Source organism: Pempheris klunzingeri, chromosome 17 (assembly GCF_042242105.1).
Source record: "Pempheris klunzingeri isolate RE-2024b chromosome 17, fPemKlu1.hap1, whole genome shotgun sequence".
In the NCBI taxonomy this organism is placed as follows: Eukaryota; Metazoa; Chordata; class Actinopteri; order Acropomatiformes; family Pempheridae; genus Pempheris; species Pempheris klunzingeri.
Window position 1 is genome coordinate 23699008 of NC_092028.1, and position 16900 is coordinate 23715907.

Here is a 16900-nt window from a genome sequence, read left to right on the forward strand (position 1 = left end):
GTTGAGAAGAGAACAGAAAGGATCTGACAGGTCGATCTCTGTAGGGATCCTTTCTGTAATGTTGTCAGAAATTCTGATTAACAATCTGAGCCCCTGTGGCAAAAACAAGCACTTTCACTGGACATGCTTTGAGCAGGAGCAGTTGTTGCCCCAACGGATTACGTTGCAGCCCGTTCTCTGCTGCCGGAGGAGGTGATCTATCGGACATTTTGAACCCAAATATATAAAGATAGGGCCCATGTGATATCCTTGTGTTTGTGCTTATTAATGTTGCTCTTACTTTGCCTTGAAAAAAAAGTTTAAAGCACATAAACCAAAATCAGTGAGCTCACTCTATGATGGCCTGATGGCTCCGTCTTTGTCATCCAGCTTGCGATGCTGCGCTGCTGGTCAGCCCAACTAGTAATTCACTTTCTCTCATTGTTAAGTTTCCTTGGCGGTGGACCTGGACTCATCCGCATCCATTTGACTCAGTCAGGAAGACATTTTGAAATGTGAAGAAATCCATTAAGTCTGTTGTGTGTGTGCACAGTGGAGTTGATTAGCCACCCACCCTGGCGTTCTCACTTCTGATAGCGGGCTGAGCTGGAGAGCTGGTACATTTTAAAATGAGCCTGTGAGTTGCCACATAAAAAAAGCCAGGAGAGACTTCACATTCAGTCTGAATGCACCTTTTGTGGCTAACGGCTTGGTAAACTTTGACCAACTGTGTAGATACTTCAAACTGCTCCTTTTTTTTTTTTTAAACTTTTCTGCCCAGCTGTAGTCAATACGACCGCCTCTAAGAGTATGTGCATCCCTCTAATTCAACCATCTACTGCCAGTCTTGTGGTGTTCTGAGAAGTCCACATGGGACTTTGCTCTGGAGCTGTGTCCTCTTCTTCTTAGGATCACAACAGTGTCTTGCCTTGGATGATGCTTCTGCAGGCCTTCTGGGATGTGGTTATTGAACAAAAGATGGTCTCACTATCCCAAAGCTTTCACACAACAGCTGAGGATGTTCTCCAGGGTTCCTCTTCTAAGCTACATATAGCCTTGTGGCGATTCACATTGATCCAGCAGGAAAGATTCAAAGAAATCACAGGTTTATTGAACTATAAAATCCTATACCGGGACCTCAAGCACTGAGGTTACCTGGCTGCACTAATTTGTCCACTGGTACGAAGAGCAACTAGTTCCCGCTTGGACAAATGAATCATAAGCAGAAAGCCACCTCTCTCTTCTCCTCACCAGGATCCAGGATCTTGCTTTTGTGTAATGGAGGATGACTAGAAGACACAGAGGTAGACTATCTGAATCTGAAAACATGATTAGTCTGAGTATGTTATATGCAGGACTGAGTGACAGAGCTTTACTGTCTTTGGATGGATGCAGTTAAAACAAACTGCTGTTCCCAAATGGTGAACTTAATTTTGCCAGGAAGCAAACTCTTATTTACAGAAATGCAGCAGGCAACAGGTCTGGTGATCTGAATTACTGCACTTTTGATCTTTTTGGAGTTGCAGAGAAGTGCAGCCTGCTTCCTGCTCTTCTTTCTTACAAGCCTCTTGTGATATTCTGCCCTCTAAACGTTGGAAAGGCTCCTTTTTTTTCATAATGAAGCGAAGGTCTTCCAGCGGCCCCCTCACTTCCTCTCCTGCCACCCTGTACTGCTGTTTCATGCAGCCTAAGCTCCCGCCTCAGCCGGCTAATCATCGCCACTGGTCATCACGTAGCTCACCAAACCTTTTAGAAGCAAGGCCGATTGCTGTTGTTGCCTGGAGTTTTCTGTCAGTGTCGCCCTTCTCTCTCTCTTGGATCAAGGATTGCTTTCACATTCTCATTAAACTAAAGCCACTCCCAAGTGACAGCCTAACTCCACCTACGTCCTGTGCTCTTCTCTGGCTTAGCCGTGAACACACGGAGGGCGTGTTGACTGTGTGATGCCTCATGATCTGGCAGGTCTCAGATCTCACCATGAGTCGCTTCTGGGTGACTCGTCCAATAGCTCTTTCAGCGAGCTTTTTTTTTTTTTTTTTTTAATATAGGCCTCGTGGCAGCTTATTGCCAGTTATGTGGGTTATTTTTCTATAGATCCGTAATTCTGTCTCCTACAAATTTGTGCACAAATCTTACCTAAGTGGTTTTAGCTGCTTAAATGACACCATAAACCATACCTTGATCATAGCTTAGCTGCCGCGAGCAGATATTATAGGGCAAAGAAAAGACAGAAAATCAATGAGAGCAGATATTCTGAAGTAATTTTTTAGAATGAATGTGTGTTGACACCGAACAGTTTCCATATGAGCATTTTGTCTAATATGTGTTTGGTTTCTCTCTTAAATATATTTTACTTCATTTCTTGCTTTGATTTTGTCATCTTGTCTTTTTTCATACATGACCTGGATGTGTGCATGCAAGTTTATTTTTCTATATTGAAAGCATATTGCTGGTATAAAGTCAAAGGTTTATTCCTGCACATACGTGCTCTTTATTTGAATTAATTTGAATTATAAAGATAATGTGGTGGTTACTCCTGTAAGTGTACTTAAGTGCACACCTGAAACTTTTTTTTTTTTTGTTTGTCGTGTTTATTTGTAGGTGTGGAGGTGGAGATTATGATGATACTTGCTGTCGTACACTTTTTGGACATAAAAAGGTGTTAAAAGAAACATATTGGGTTACTTGGTGGTGCAGCTGAAGTAGCATACCTGCGATCACTGTAATGCATCTTGACATAAAACTATAAAAAAAGAAACTAGATGGTGGTGAATGGTGATTTCTTTTTCACCAACAAGACTAAATGGGCGTCCAAAGTATATCTGAAGGTTCCAAATACCAAACGTACACATGGGCAATAGTCTGCCAATCAGCCTACACATGTTCAAGATCGGAGCCAAATGAGGACCAAGGAAATTATTCATACCTTGTTTTTTCATAAATAGAATCACCAGAGAAGTCGATAATTGGCATGTATAGATATATATGTGCAAATAGTTGTACAGTATGTGTAGATATGCATATGCCGTGTTGCCGTACTCCGTTTTGTATTTGGGAACAGTTTACTGTGTTTATGCATGAATTCAAAATGTTATTTTTCACATAAGCAACGTGACTGTTATTGATTTTTCTCAGACAGACCGTGTTTCACCTGACTGAGCCGTCAGGCGTCACTCCAGAGCGCCTGAGAGGACGACATGGATGCCATTTACGTGGCGCTCTGCCAGTCAAAGTGAGTTATCATGGTGGCCTCGCCGTCCTGCCCCTGCTGGTGGGAACTGACCTTCTGCTGGAAAAATATGTACGTAGTCAACGGCAAGAGCCAAATTATTGTTTTATCTTGTTTGAATTGTGCCGTGAATCACACACGTTTGTTAATGATGTTGCTAGTGATGTTTGTTAATTTAAAAGCTAATTTTGCAAGTGAAGAAAGTCGCAGTTTGTCATAAAGATGGTAAAGTACCATTTAGTTTTGTGCGAGGCCGCTCGGCGAAGTACGTCCTGCTAGTTAGCTATTTTATCTTACCTGATGTGTTTTATCCAAAGACTCCTGCTGCTTTTATCAGCTTTACAGATGAAGAACGAGCCTCTACCTGCTCCTGTGACTACTTCCTGATACCAGACACAGACACATCGCAGCTTTAGCGCCGAAGGCTAGCTGGACGCCACTTATGCGACTTTTGGCGTGTGCCGTCTTTCCAATTCTAATATACTTATACTTAAGCATTATACTTCTACAGTTTTACAACATTTCTTGATTTGCAAAAGTATCTTTTAGATTGACAAACGTATGTAATTCATGGCGCAATTCAGACGGGATCAAAACGCTGTTGACGACCATACAGATATTATTCCCCCATGGTGGTCCACTGGAAGGGGCGGGACTTCACCTCTCTCAAAATCACACCATACAAATGTCTGTAAAAAACTGTAACTCTCCCTCTATTGTCCAACCGGTGCTAATCAGCATGCTAACAATGGCTACTTGATCTACACTCACCACACAGAGAAGTACATTCAAATCTGGGTTTGTTTATCTGGTTTATTATTCTGTCTATTCCATATTGAGATGTTTGAACTCACAGTCTCACCTGAGAGCTGAGTCTGTACGTAAGGCTCATCTAAATCGCTCCAGATTAGAAATGAGAGATCACTGAAGTGCTTTTACATGGTCTTAAAAGGACTTCCAGTCATTTTGGATACTGTGGTAGAGCTTCAGAGTAGTTACCATACTGGCTCAAACATCACCTCATGACGCACCAAGCATTTTAATACACGGTGATTTCAATGTGGGTTTTTGGAGAAAGGAAGCTGTCAAGTTTAAGCGCTAAAGACAACGAGGTGTCAGAAAGCAGGTGTTCATTTGCTTTGAAATTCAGGCCCGAGCAGCCTTATAAGAGGAGACTCTCATCCTTAAACTCCTGAGACATTTTTAAACACATTATCTGCTTTTTTCTAATATTTTTCTTTGTGCGACGCTTTGCCAGGTTGTGTAATCCGAAAGCACAATACAGGTCACCTCAGATAATGAGGTCAGACAGATAGTAACAGGTGTGACCATTGTGAAAAGACTCCTGTCACCTCTCACATCATCATACAAGGATGCAAGTGCTCTTATTGTGAAGAAGAGTCTAATATCTAATCCTTCCCTACAGCTACTCCAAGACAATATGGAGCCAGCATTATGCAGAAATGGGCAATATTTGAAGAGAAGGACATTTATAAAAGGAGAAAGGAAACGGTGTGTTACTGCACTTAAAACCAGCCGCAGCTTCTCCGTCTTCTGCACGATATAACTTCAAAGTGAAGTTAGTTAAGTTCGAGGACTCCTTTTGAGAAATAATCAGGAAATATTTATCAGAAAGCTGATATTCATATTGTCACAGCAATTTGCAGCTCATGTCAGTAAGTCAGTCACAAAGAATAATAAATAAACTCCTTACTCATAGGATAATAAGTTTTTTCCCCTCGTTCTCATTGGATGCCATGTATTTGTCAGGAATATGCAAAGTGTTCTGAATTGTTTTAATAAGTCTGGGAGATTTAATAAATGAATCTATGGAAACCAAAAGTAAAAACACAAGAGGAGTTACAGTTTGGTGTTTCACCATGACAGCAGCGTTTCGCTTCAGCATGAAGCTCTTTTTTATCCACATTTTCAAGTCAGAGTGGATGGAGTAAAAAAGAAATGTCTTAAATCTTTTTGAGCATCAACCTCCAATAAATGGTTTGATTGAGAAAAAAATAGAAATATAAAAAAAAAAATGGCTTATAATCAATTCATCTTATTTAGCAAAGACTTTGTGCAATTTTAGTGAATCTTTAAATTTGCCTAAATTTGAGTTGTGTTTTTTTTTGTTGTTGGCAGAAACACGAGCTGCACAGATTCAAGTATTATTAACTAAATTTTGATTAGAGGGATTTTTTTTTTTTTTTTGTCGCGAAATACTCCGAGATAATTACAATTATTTTAAGGATCGTCCAGAAATCAATGCAGATGGTAATTTCTGGCTTATCCCAGGTATGCACAGGAAAGATAAGAATGATTAAATCCACCGGCGCATTAATGAGTATGTAGATGTGAAATAATCCTAAAAGGCATGGCAGAGTTGCTGCAGGAGAAGCCAAATGTCAAGTGGCATTTTATTTTATGGAGGATCCTTTTTAAAGTGACACGGTTCTCTCTCTCTCATCCAAGCCTCTGAGATCCCACACAGCAGCACAGAGCGCACAAGAGCAGCCTGCGCACGCAGGAACACAGGTTTGTCCATGTGAGTTGATTTGAGCATGAAACTTGTAAAATCCTCCCCTGTCACAGCTATTAGAAAAACTCATTCATTTGTGTCAAATGGGAGGTGTGATTAAAAAAAAAAAAAAAAAGATCCTCCAGGTGATAATCGTTACTTTTTGCGTTATATGAAGTTTTTTTTTTTGGGGGGGGGGGGGGTGTAGAATTCAAAACAGTAAACAGCACAAATGCACATTTCTTCCTGTCACTCGGTGCTCCTGGTTCACGTGGATGTAATAAAGCTGGTGTAGAAACATTCGGTTAGTCACTTGGCTTTCATGAGAGGCTTATTTCTGACGACGCTGCCTTCATCTGCAGCTCCAACGCTGCAAATGAGACCCCTTAATATCGTGGCCGTAATTAATTGTGCAAATTTGTTTCTATTAAATAAAACTAACACATACTGAGAAAACTCTATTAGCGTTAATTAAGCTTGATATCCTAATTTAGGAAATGTGTGGTTGAAAACAAGCCGTTTTGCTAGATTTTTTTCTCTGTCTTTCTCCGATACTGAAAAGCCTACCAGCTTTCTGCCTTTGGGCTGCTTTTCCCCCCTTTGAGAGTTGGAAATGAGAAATGGAAATGGAAATACCAGGAGGTGCTAAATTAGCTGCCTGATCTGCACTTATTGCCGCATACAGGCCCCTATTACTTTGCCAATCTGTGCCTCTCTTTTAGCATTCCGGGCATGGAGAAGCTTCGAGATAGGCCTAGCAGATTTATCAAATGGGAAAATGAATGCATGATGATCAGTTAAATTGAAAATCAGCGTCTGCATGACAGCCCGACCTGACACCTCCGTAATTAGAAAGAAAAATGATGGCGTCCGATGCATAATAGAGCAAAAACAATTTACACTCTCCCATAATGATCCGGCGTTCAAATTGAAAATTTCTCCGGGTATAAATTGAATTCATAAAGTATGATTCATGGACGACACATCTCCTGGAGGCTGCCTGGGCATATCGATTGATAGTTTGTCTTGAATCATGCTGCGTGCAGCTCTCAGGCAAGAAAAGCTTAACTACTTAAGCAAATCGCTAATTTCACCTTAAGGCCACCAATGTGCAGCCAGCGATACTCCTATTCAGTGTGCTAATGAATTATGGATGAACTGGGCACACGTCCCAAATAGCCTCAGAGTAGCATGGTAAAATACACACGGAAGAATCTCAAGTTATTTCAATTTGGACCCGGTTATCCCCCAATTTAGGAAATGAACCGTGTGTGTTTTTAAAGAAATGATCTTCTGGTAAAATGCAACAACAATGCAAAAACACAAGATCCCTGCGAACTCACTGCGGACTGGAATATTACTGACAAGTTAGTGGTGGTCACGGGAGAGCAAATAAATAAAGAAATCTACATTTAAAAATAAAAACACACTAAAGTCTCCATAATCTCTGCGTTATGCGCGCCACGCGCACGCAGGGGTTCTGGTTGCACCTCCACACCACCAGAGCCTCGCAGGCCTAATCTCGTGCATGTTCACCGTGTGTGTGCCATGTTGGCTGCCCCCCCAACCTCATAAGACATTGCTTCCTAGAGCAAACAGCTGCATGGGTTGAAATTTATGTAAATATTTTGAAAGGGACACTGGCTCAGAAATTCATTTGCGCCGGCTCAGACGTAAAGCTCACCCCTCTGATTATTTTCAATTTATTTGCAAATCAAGACCCAAAGAGAGCACTAAAGGGCTGGAGGATTTTAACAAGGATATGAGCAGCTATAGCTGGACTGGGTGCTGTTTTGGTTTTTTTTATTATTATGTTGTTTTGTCTTTTCTCTCTCTCTATTACACACACACACACACACACACAGCAGCCTCGACATTTCCTCCTTTGGGTCGACGTGATATTGTGGTCAACACTGCTAATATTGCAAAAGGGAGCAGATGTCCCAGATCCCGCGTGGCTTCCCCGGGGACCACCAACCCTATTAGAACAAATGTGTTCGGCTATTGTAAATAGGCACGTTTGCCTCAGCCCGTCCTATTACAGCCGACGCATGATCAATAGGCTGATAACACAGAAACATCAATGTAAAGCGACAGAACAATGAGGGATATCATCGAACATCTATCTTAATATAGCCCTGCTACAAGGGGCCCTGACAAAGTGGAGAGAGAGAGGGAGAAGAAGAGGAAAGGGGGGAGAGAAAAAGCTCATGAAAATGCCTCCCCACGAATCCCCATCTCCTATCCAATATGCACAAACACACACACTCCCAGCTGCCGGGGCTATTATTTTCCTATTTCAATTTGACACCCAGGCCTTTTCATGCTAATTCTATTATTCTTGGAAGTTTATGTGATTTCATATCACTAGAAATCGGTAATGTATTATAACCCCCTTTGAGCTAAAATAAACTGAATCCCCCTGCAGTAGCCACCGGGAAAATAATTACTTTCATATCAAAACTCTGCAGGAGTCGAGCGGGTCCTTTTCGCCTCAGGCTCGTAACCTCATTTCAGTGGGGGCTTATAGATGAATAAATTTGTTAAGGCAATATACAAAGTACAACATGAGATTTCTTAAGAAAGCCCTTCCTTCTGTACTGTAGTCCTGCACTGTATGTGCTGCTATTTAAGGTCTCACACGGTTGGAAGTGCTTGTATACAATAGATTTATTTAAGAAAAACCTTACATATATAAATAGTATAATACCTTTTTTTACAACTCTTGAGGATCTTTGTTGGTCTCGTGGTCTTGTGTTGTTGTTGTTTGTTTGTTGGTTTTTTTTGACAAGTTATCACACATTAAAGGATATCTAGAGACTCCTGGCTCACACACATACACACTCGCAGAGAGAGAGAGATAGAGAGAGGCAGAGAGAGAGAGAGAGAGAGAGAGAGAGAGAGAGAGCACACCATTGTCAAAACATCAGCAGAGAGGGGAAACCTAGAGATTAGATGCAAAGATGTAGTTTCTGGTTAAGCTTTGGCCTAATGAAAGATGTCGTTTAGAGGCTATATCAGTGTGTTTCTGCTTTTTTTTTTTTTTGTTGTTACCCAAGGGGATTTATTCCAAGTCGACATCTTCTTTAGAGTCTGTCTTTGTGTCTGCCGGACTGTCACTGAGGACAGACTCGGGCTTGACAGGATGCTCCTTGTTCTCTAAATGCTCTTTTCTGTCTGCATCGACAGGCTTAGTGGGTTGTGGATTGTGTTCGTGGGCGAAAGTCGAATCGCTGCAAATAACAGAGGTGTGAGTACTTTTGCCAGAGGGGAAGGCGGCCCTGGGCGGGCTGGTGTGTGGTGAGCGGGTCTGGTCCTCCGGTCCCGCCTGTCCACCCTGCGTGGCGTCCGCAGAGTCCGGCGAGCTGCTCCTACATCCCGCAGAGACGCTGCAGCGGACAGTGGAGTGGTTTCTCTCCGCTGGGCTGTCAGTGGAGGAGTGTGCTGCTGCTGCTGCTGCTGCTGCTGCTGCTGCTGTTGTCTTCAGAGCAGTTTGAGGAACAATGAATCCAAGCGGCTGTGTGATGGGATAGAGAAGGAAGTGTCCTTTCCCTATCAAAGGCCGTGAGGAGGGTAAGGCCGCGGGGGTGCGTCTCGGTCTGGAGTCCGAAAGGAGGCTTTCGACGCTAAAAGGGTTGAGTTTCTGCACGCCGGAGGCTCTGCTGCTGCCGGAGCACAGGCTGGACCGCTGGCTGGCGTCGGACGAGTCCAGCTCGGATCCGCCAGCGTCCTGGTCCAAGTGTCTTTGGTTCTGGTTGTGGGTGCAGAGAGGGTGAGGTGTTTGGTCGCAGCTCGGTTGCGTTTGGTTTCCCCCCACAGGGTCAAAAGGCGGAACCGTGGCGTGGTCACTGTCGGTCACATGCGACACCCCGCTGTCGCTGTCCGACCCCGGGGTGTGAAATAAATCCCCAGACAAGAGCTTGTTCTGGGACTTGAGCAGCCGTCGCTCCTGCTTCCGTTTCTTCTTCTCCTGCCTGTCCAGCTCTCTCCGGGCGATCTCCTCGGGGTCCATGGGCTCCCCGCTGCAGGTGGTGGGGTGGGCGTTGTGAGCAGGTCGTCCCGGACCTTTCTTTGTGTTCTCCTTTTTCCTCCATTTGGCTCTGCGATTCTGAAACCATACCTACAGAGGGGGGGGGAGAGAAATAAGGGAAAACATGCGTAATGTGCACCTCTGTCATTGCAAAGGGAGGGGGGTGGGGGGGTTAATTAGACTGGAAATTGTCGGTGCTTTAACAATATGATAATTAAACAAATAGTGAGGTTACGTCTTGCTCTCGCTGTTCTCTGTGCAGGCCTTTAATTAGGCCTTTGATTAAAGGAGACAACAGGAAGTTGTGCTGAAGCCCAACAAAAGCAGCTTCACATCCACAGGACAGTTAAAGCAAAGGTCACGTTTATGCAGCAGCTCCTATTATTTGTTTTTGTCCTGTGAAAACTCTGCAATTAAACTTTTACTTTACTGTTTTAATCCGAATAAATATTCCTGAAATAAAATAAAATACAGAGATGTTGCCATGTTCATTCATGCTATTAAACTAATGTTGACAACAAATGCACACTGGATATTTTTGGTCTTTGTTTATCCAGGCTTGTCAATATATTTGACAAATTATAAATGCCGGGATTTCTGAGAAAATAGTTTAATGAAAAAAATAAATAAATAAGAAAATATCAGCTGATATTAAAGGATTTTTTTTCAAAATAAAAGCGTAATTAAAATTGATTTATTTGACTACATAAGCCACGAAAGGTCAAACAATACACGCAACGGGTCCTTTTTAATTATTTTTTAAAACAACATTATTATTCAGACCTAAAAAAGAAAAAATAATAAGCTGCTGCCTGAAGATTTATTTCACAGCTTATTTCCAGCAGTTCAATGGAAACACTGAGTACAGACATGAAGACTAAACACAAAGATACACACACAAGCTTAAAACCACAACTATATATTTATATATAATAAATAATTAATAGATAAATAAAAGGAACAAGATGGATATTTACCTGAACCCTGGATTCTATCAAGTCCAGCCGGAGAGCCAGAGCCTCCCTCATGAAAACGTCGGGATAGTGGCTCTCATTAAAAGCCTTTTCTAATTCCTCCAGCTGCCAACCAGTGAAATTTGTGCGAGTTCTCCGTCTCTTGCAACCGGGACTATCTTTGTCTGGGTCCCCCGAGTCTGGCAGCAGAATGAGAGTCAGTGTAAACAGCGGATAAATAGAGGCCTGTATATTAATATATATATTTTTTTAATTACCACATTTTCACACAATTTTAACAAGAGTGGTCTCATGCATGTGCAAAGATTTCTGCAAACTTCAGAGCTGAAGAGGCTGGCTGCGTTTGAGATTTAGCAGAAGCAGCAGGCTGCATGTGTGCAGCCTGCTGCTTCCATCAGATCTGTCGCCCTCTCTGAATGAACAGGAAGCCTTCACGTGTTAACACAAGCATCTCCTCGCTCTGGCGTCTACTGGCTGACAGGGACGTTGTTTTCGCTCGGGTGTATCTTCAGATTTCGGTGGTGGGAATGAAGTAGGAGGCGAAGATCGCTGCTCTCTCTGCCTGCCTGTGTGTGTGTGTGTGTGCGTGCTGTGGCTCGTCCTCTCAACAACGCAGCACCGAGGGGATAACTTGTATCGCAATATCCTGTCTTTGTTTCTTTCTGTTTTTGTCTTTGTGCAACCTAGAGGAGAGGTTATTGTGCGCCGTGCTTACCTGTCAGTTTGTAGTGCTGATTATCTCCATTCAGCCCGCAGCCCGAAGACAAGAGGGGGTTGGAACTACCCACCGAAGCCGTGCAGGAACCATTGAGTAATCCGTCTATTGAGAAAGGAACCGCGGACGCAGATTGAAGTTGATGCCCGGCTAATTCGTAAACGTGATGGTGGCTCAGATGGTACGGGAAGCCCACCATCCCGCCGAGAGAGCCTCCGAACTGGGCGTGAGGTGGATCCAGTATCCTGCTGTCCATCATCCCGCAGGCAAAAGGAAACGACGTCTGGAGGCCGGTGATGGGAATTTAAAAAGCATGCAGTGAGTGTGGCCAACGAGTAGGGGACATGATGTGAAGGGAGGGATGAGCTGTACTTTATCCACATGAACCTCCCAATAATTAGCCCAGGCTCTGGGAATATGAGACCCAATGAGAGGCGGTAATGGACGCTGACGTCAGAGACGCGCTCTGCAAACGCTCCCCGTATCGATTGCTAATTAAAGCTGACATCCACCTCAATAAACAATATCAGAGCTGTCACAACAAGACAGGAGGGCTTTGATAAGAACTACATCGCAACTACACGGGGGACCCACCGGGAGGAAGGGCTCACTGAATCCCGGGAAGGTGAGGCTGCAGGCGGATAGGTTAGGCCAGAGGCTGCCGGACTTTGTGTGCAGTGGAGGAGCTGCACATGGAGGAATTAGACCAGACCAGACAAGTTAAACCCATAGATGCTTATTACTGGTATTATTAGCTGGATTAGCTATTTGTGTGGTATTGTTATTTCTTGGTGTTCTACAGATATTTGCACATCTCTTCGGGGAGGTGGCTGCAAAAAAGAAATCTGTATAACCACAATAATAACTGATAAAACATTGTTGAATGAATTCTGTTTTTATTTTGCCTCTCGCCGTGGATGCCTGCGACCTTATTTGGACTGTGGGGCCCTTTCTTGCCCCCGAGCCCCACTTTGGGAGCCACAGTGTTGAGATAAACCCCCATGTTAGTTATGGATCATCATTAAAACACACTAAACCTTTACAATCAGGCGGAGCGTGGAACAAGTAGGGTGACTGCTGAAACGTGGATGCATTTAAAAAACAAAAAAGCTGAGATATTGCTGAAGGCAGAAAGAGAAGTGAAACTACAACATTTTACTGTTACAAGGCGAAAGCTGCAGTTATGACCAAAATATATGAGCAAATAAAGGGAGGCTTCACCTAGTAAAAGAACAAGGACAATAGAGTTCAAACACACACTCACATCCACATTACAGGCAGCATCTCCTGTCAGGACACCAAATTGGAAAAGCTCCACTTGTGCAACCCCTGCACTCAATATGTGACCAGCCTAAATCCTATCTGCTCATTAGGTTTTCAAATAATTAATTCGACTTTATTTATCCCAAGTCTGGCGCTGTCATAATGTTAATCAGAGTTGAAATTTCGCACCCCACTCATTCCCTGACCCTTGGCACCCGGATTGGCATGTTGTAATAACCTGAATCTCTCAACAGAAGCTGCGATAATTGTTACCCTATTAGCATGCAAATTGTTTAATTAATATTATTATGAGGAAGTATATAATCCGCTCGTCACTTGACCCCCAAGCCCAAATAACAACCCTCTGTATTTCAGTGTGTAGCCCTACATTTTAATGAACTCCTCAGAAATGATCTCGCCTATTTATCCATCTTCCTTTTCTTTTTTTTTTTTTTCTAGCAGCAGCAGTGGGCTTGTCTTTGAAGCGTTCCCCTCTTTGTATTTTAACTTTAATTTTAACGCACATGGACAAGATCTTATGAATAATTCCCCCCCCCCGTTCATTTCTTTTCTTTCCTTTTTTTTTTTTTTTGAACATCTAAAATTCAATAATTGCTTTTTTGTCATTTCCAAGCACAGCACATATATGCTGTCCCCCAACTCGGGCGCACACAGGAGCTCAGTGAAAGGCAGCCCTTGACACAGTCTCCAGAGACACTGCATTTAAATCCGTTTTTCTACAACCGGGTGACATTGTCAGATTCTAGCTTTAATTAACCCGATAATAAGGCGAACAAGGCCGCCATTCAGCCGCGCTGTTGCCCTGCCTTGTTACTTTTTTTGTAACTGGCCCTTTTGGCAGCTGTTTAGAAGGAAGAAAATGATCATAAAAATATACATCTTTTTTTATTTTTTCCTCATTGTTGCAGCTTTCTCTCTCCCCTCCTCCCCCCTTTTTGTTGCAGCTGGACACATCGACTTTATTGCATTTATGTACTGTTGATCTGAATCAATAAGAGCACAGGGGCCTATAGACTAATTGATTAACTTTCCATCCAGAGAGATGAATGCCTTGGACAAATAAGTGGTGGAGGAGAAGCCATGACAGATACACTCTGTTCCATGTTTCCCTCATTATGCTTTATACAAAGATGGGGGTACAACATAATATGTTAAAGTGCTTTAAAGGGGTGATGGGGGGACATGTTTGAATATGCAGCATGTGTAAGACGACAATATAAAGTGTTTCCACATGCAGCTGCAGGCTCTAAAACAACTAAATCACCTTTGCTGCTTCTTTGCCAAGGCTCAGCCAGTCGTAACCATTCACCTCAAGCACCTTTTGGATGATAATACAGCACTTTGCCCCATTAGAGGTGTATTTAAATTCATCCTTAAGAGTGGTGGAGACAGTGTGAGCAGTAAAACACCCCCAAGCCTGGAGAGTGTCAGCTACTACAGGCCGCCCATGATGAAGATGAAGATGAAGTTGATGCTCCTGAGCAGAGCCAGACCTCCTTTTTTTATCGTTTCCCTGCTACTGTTGCTTCATGCTACATGTTTATTTTGCCGTTTAAGGAGTGTTAAATGCTGCTGTAATCACTCAGGAGGGCTCTTAAGTCAGGCTGCTCACTATTTTGACGTATGAGGTGAAGAAAAACAGCAGGTGGAGCACATGAAAGTCCCCCCCCACACACACACACACACACTCTACCCTCACTCATTCACTTAATACAGAGTTCAAAAGTCCAAACACATGGCCCGGCAAGACACATGCACGCTTTCCTGCACCCTTTGTACCCATCAAAGTTTCTTTTTGAGGCTAAACGAATACAAGACAACCTCCTATACGCCCCCCTCCCTAAATCCAGCCTCTTTAATGCCAACTTTTGGTGCTGTTTGTGTGTTTGTCTGAGCCTCCTAAGAGGATTTTGGAGCAGCACACTCACCTGCACCTCCAGATAACCAGATAAGTGAAACTCACAAGCATGCCAACTTAATACAGGTGCTCAGATGCTCCAGCCCAGCCCTAAATAAGACACAGGCCTTATCAAGACGCTCATCCAACACTGATGCTTACTTTAGCCGCACAGAATCAAATTCATTTTTAATTAGGCAGGCAAATTAATAGGCAGCAGTTTAGGAGTTTAATTACTCAATTAACTTCACGCACGTTAATTTTTAACTATCTAAATTAGGTTGCACATTATTCGATTTGATGATAATTATAGAATTAAATCTAAATTAATTGTTTTGGATGATTTGGATGAACTAGATGCAATTCCAATTAAACAGTAGGAAAAAAGCTGGTTGCCATTTTAAGCTCGCAAATCCTTTGATTCGATTTTAAGCAAGAAACTCTGCCTCGAAATTTTTCCTCTGATCCTACAAATTCTCTCTCCCTCTAATCCCACAATTAAAAGTTTCCTCCCATCTAATTATCTGTAATTGTGCCGCTGTCAAAGTAGAATGGAGAAGTGAAAGCGATTGATTTGGACTTTTAATTCAGTTCATTTCTGATAGAAGAGAAAGTAATTCCCTTCAAATTACCTCATTCAATCCTGACACCCTAATGCCCTTCAAAATCTTTTTTTACTCCCCAGCATTTATATATTAAAAATGAAGCTAGAATGACTAGTGCCTCCTAATAATAATAACCAAACTTCCATTAGAATAATAATTTCATTTCAATTAAAACTGACTTATCACCTTTGCTAAAACGTGCTTAATATGCCGAAAATTATCAATGCTTGAAGGAGCCCAAACTGGGGAGTCTAATTGTAATCAGCAAATCAGAGGTGCTTGTCGCTGCCGTGCCTTTGCAGAGAGGCAGTCTCGGAAATAGAACTAATTTACTCAACTCCCCCGGGAAATCCGCTCAACAGATTAACATTTTCAAAATATAGTAATGATATAATTTGAGAAATGGTGACGCCAATTTGTGAGGAGCCTTTGTGCAGAATAATTTGCATTTTTTCCTCCCGTCGCCACCGCCTGCATTTTGCCCCCGTTAATTACAGCTCCGCAGATGAAGGGTGTGCTGTTTGACTCGGTGCTTATTATTCAACTTCAATCTAATAATTCAACTCTACAGGAATATATATATTTATATATATATATATACACAAGTGTAGTGTAGCCTATCCAAATTTTAAGCCTTCCTCCATATAATCCCAAATGGTTTTGGATGGGTGGGAATGTGAATAGGTGTGTATAGCCTGCTGTCACCGTGGGGGGGCTGTTATTATAGCTCTCATATAGCCTCTGTGCATTACTCTGTGTATGTGCACATGAGAAAGACTTGCAAATTAAGGGGTTTGCTTGATTTCGAGCACCCTTGATGGCGTCTAAACGCCCCCTGCAACAACAGCAGAGCTTCCTGAGAGAGAGATGAGATGAATGAACTCCACAACAGGTCACCTTCCTCCACTTACTGCAGGGATGTGAACCTGTGATGCGAATAACACCTTCACGTGAGTTACACCCCCTAAACTTGGAGGCTAATCCAAGCACAGAAGGCAGGGGGATAAAGTTGGGCGGCGCCTGAGAAACGTGACTGTTAATAGTCATCAGATACTAGTTGCTGAGCTTCTGTGGTTTATTTTGGCTGTGACCACATTGGAAGTGATGGCAGGATAGCAAGCAGTCCCTCGCTGCTTCCTCACATTGCAAAGATCTGGTAGAGAGAGCGGCGACTGTACTCTGCAGCCATCTGCTGCTGTACAACAACAACAAAAAATAAAAACCCCAAAACCCCCCCAGAGATATTTACTGTACTGCAGCAAAACCACACAACACGTCCTGACACACTGCAGCTTAATGTGAACTCTGAGACCAACAAGTTTTCTGTTTCACTCTTAAAAAATGATGATGCAAGAAAGAAAATCGCCATTTTGGACGTCGTTGGTTGTCGTCTCAACCTGTGGTTCACAAGTTTTGAGTTTACGGTCACATTCTGCAGGAACACAACCGCTGCATCTCTCCTGCATCATGAATCAGTCATTTACAGCTCACAGGTATGAGCGGACCGGAGTGTCTACCACAGTCTGGAGCCCTTTAGGCCTCTTTGACCTCTCACCAGGGCCTTCCTCCAAGCAGACCTGCTTCAGTGTGGATAAAAAGACCTGTTGTGCCCTCTAGTGGCTCTTTGCTTTCCACCGTGTGCCGCTCTGCTCAGTCAGCAGGAGTGTTGACG

The 16900-nt window shown here is 42.9% G+C and overlaps 1 protein-coding gene across 1 annotated transcript; it reads right to left on the minus strand.

Annotated features, from left to right (window-relative positions):
- Positions 1 to 8787: 8787 nt before the first annotated feature.
- Positions 8788 to 11701, minus strand: uncx (UNC homeobox). Its single transcript, XM_070848579.1, has 3 exons — positions 11443 to 11701; positions 10731 to 10906; positions 8788 to 9843 (listed from the first exon to the last, which is right to left on the minus strand). Exons 1-3 carry the CDS (start codon positions 11699 to 11701, stop codon positions 8788 to 8790), a joined length of 1491 nt encoding a protein of 496 aa, XP_070704680.1.
- Positions 11702 to 16900: the final 5199 nt, after the last annotated feature.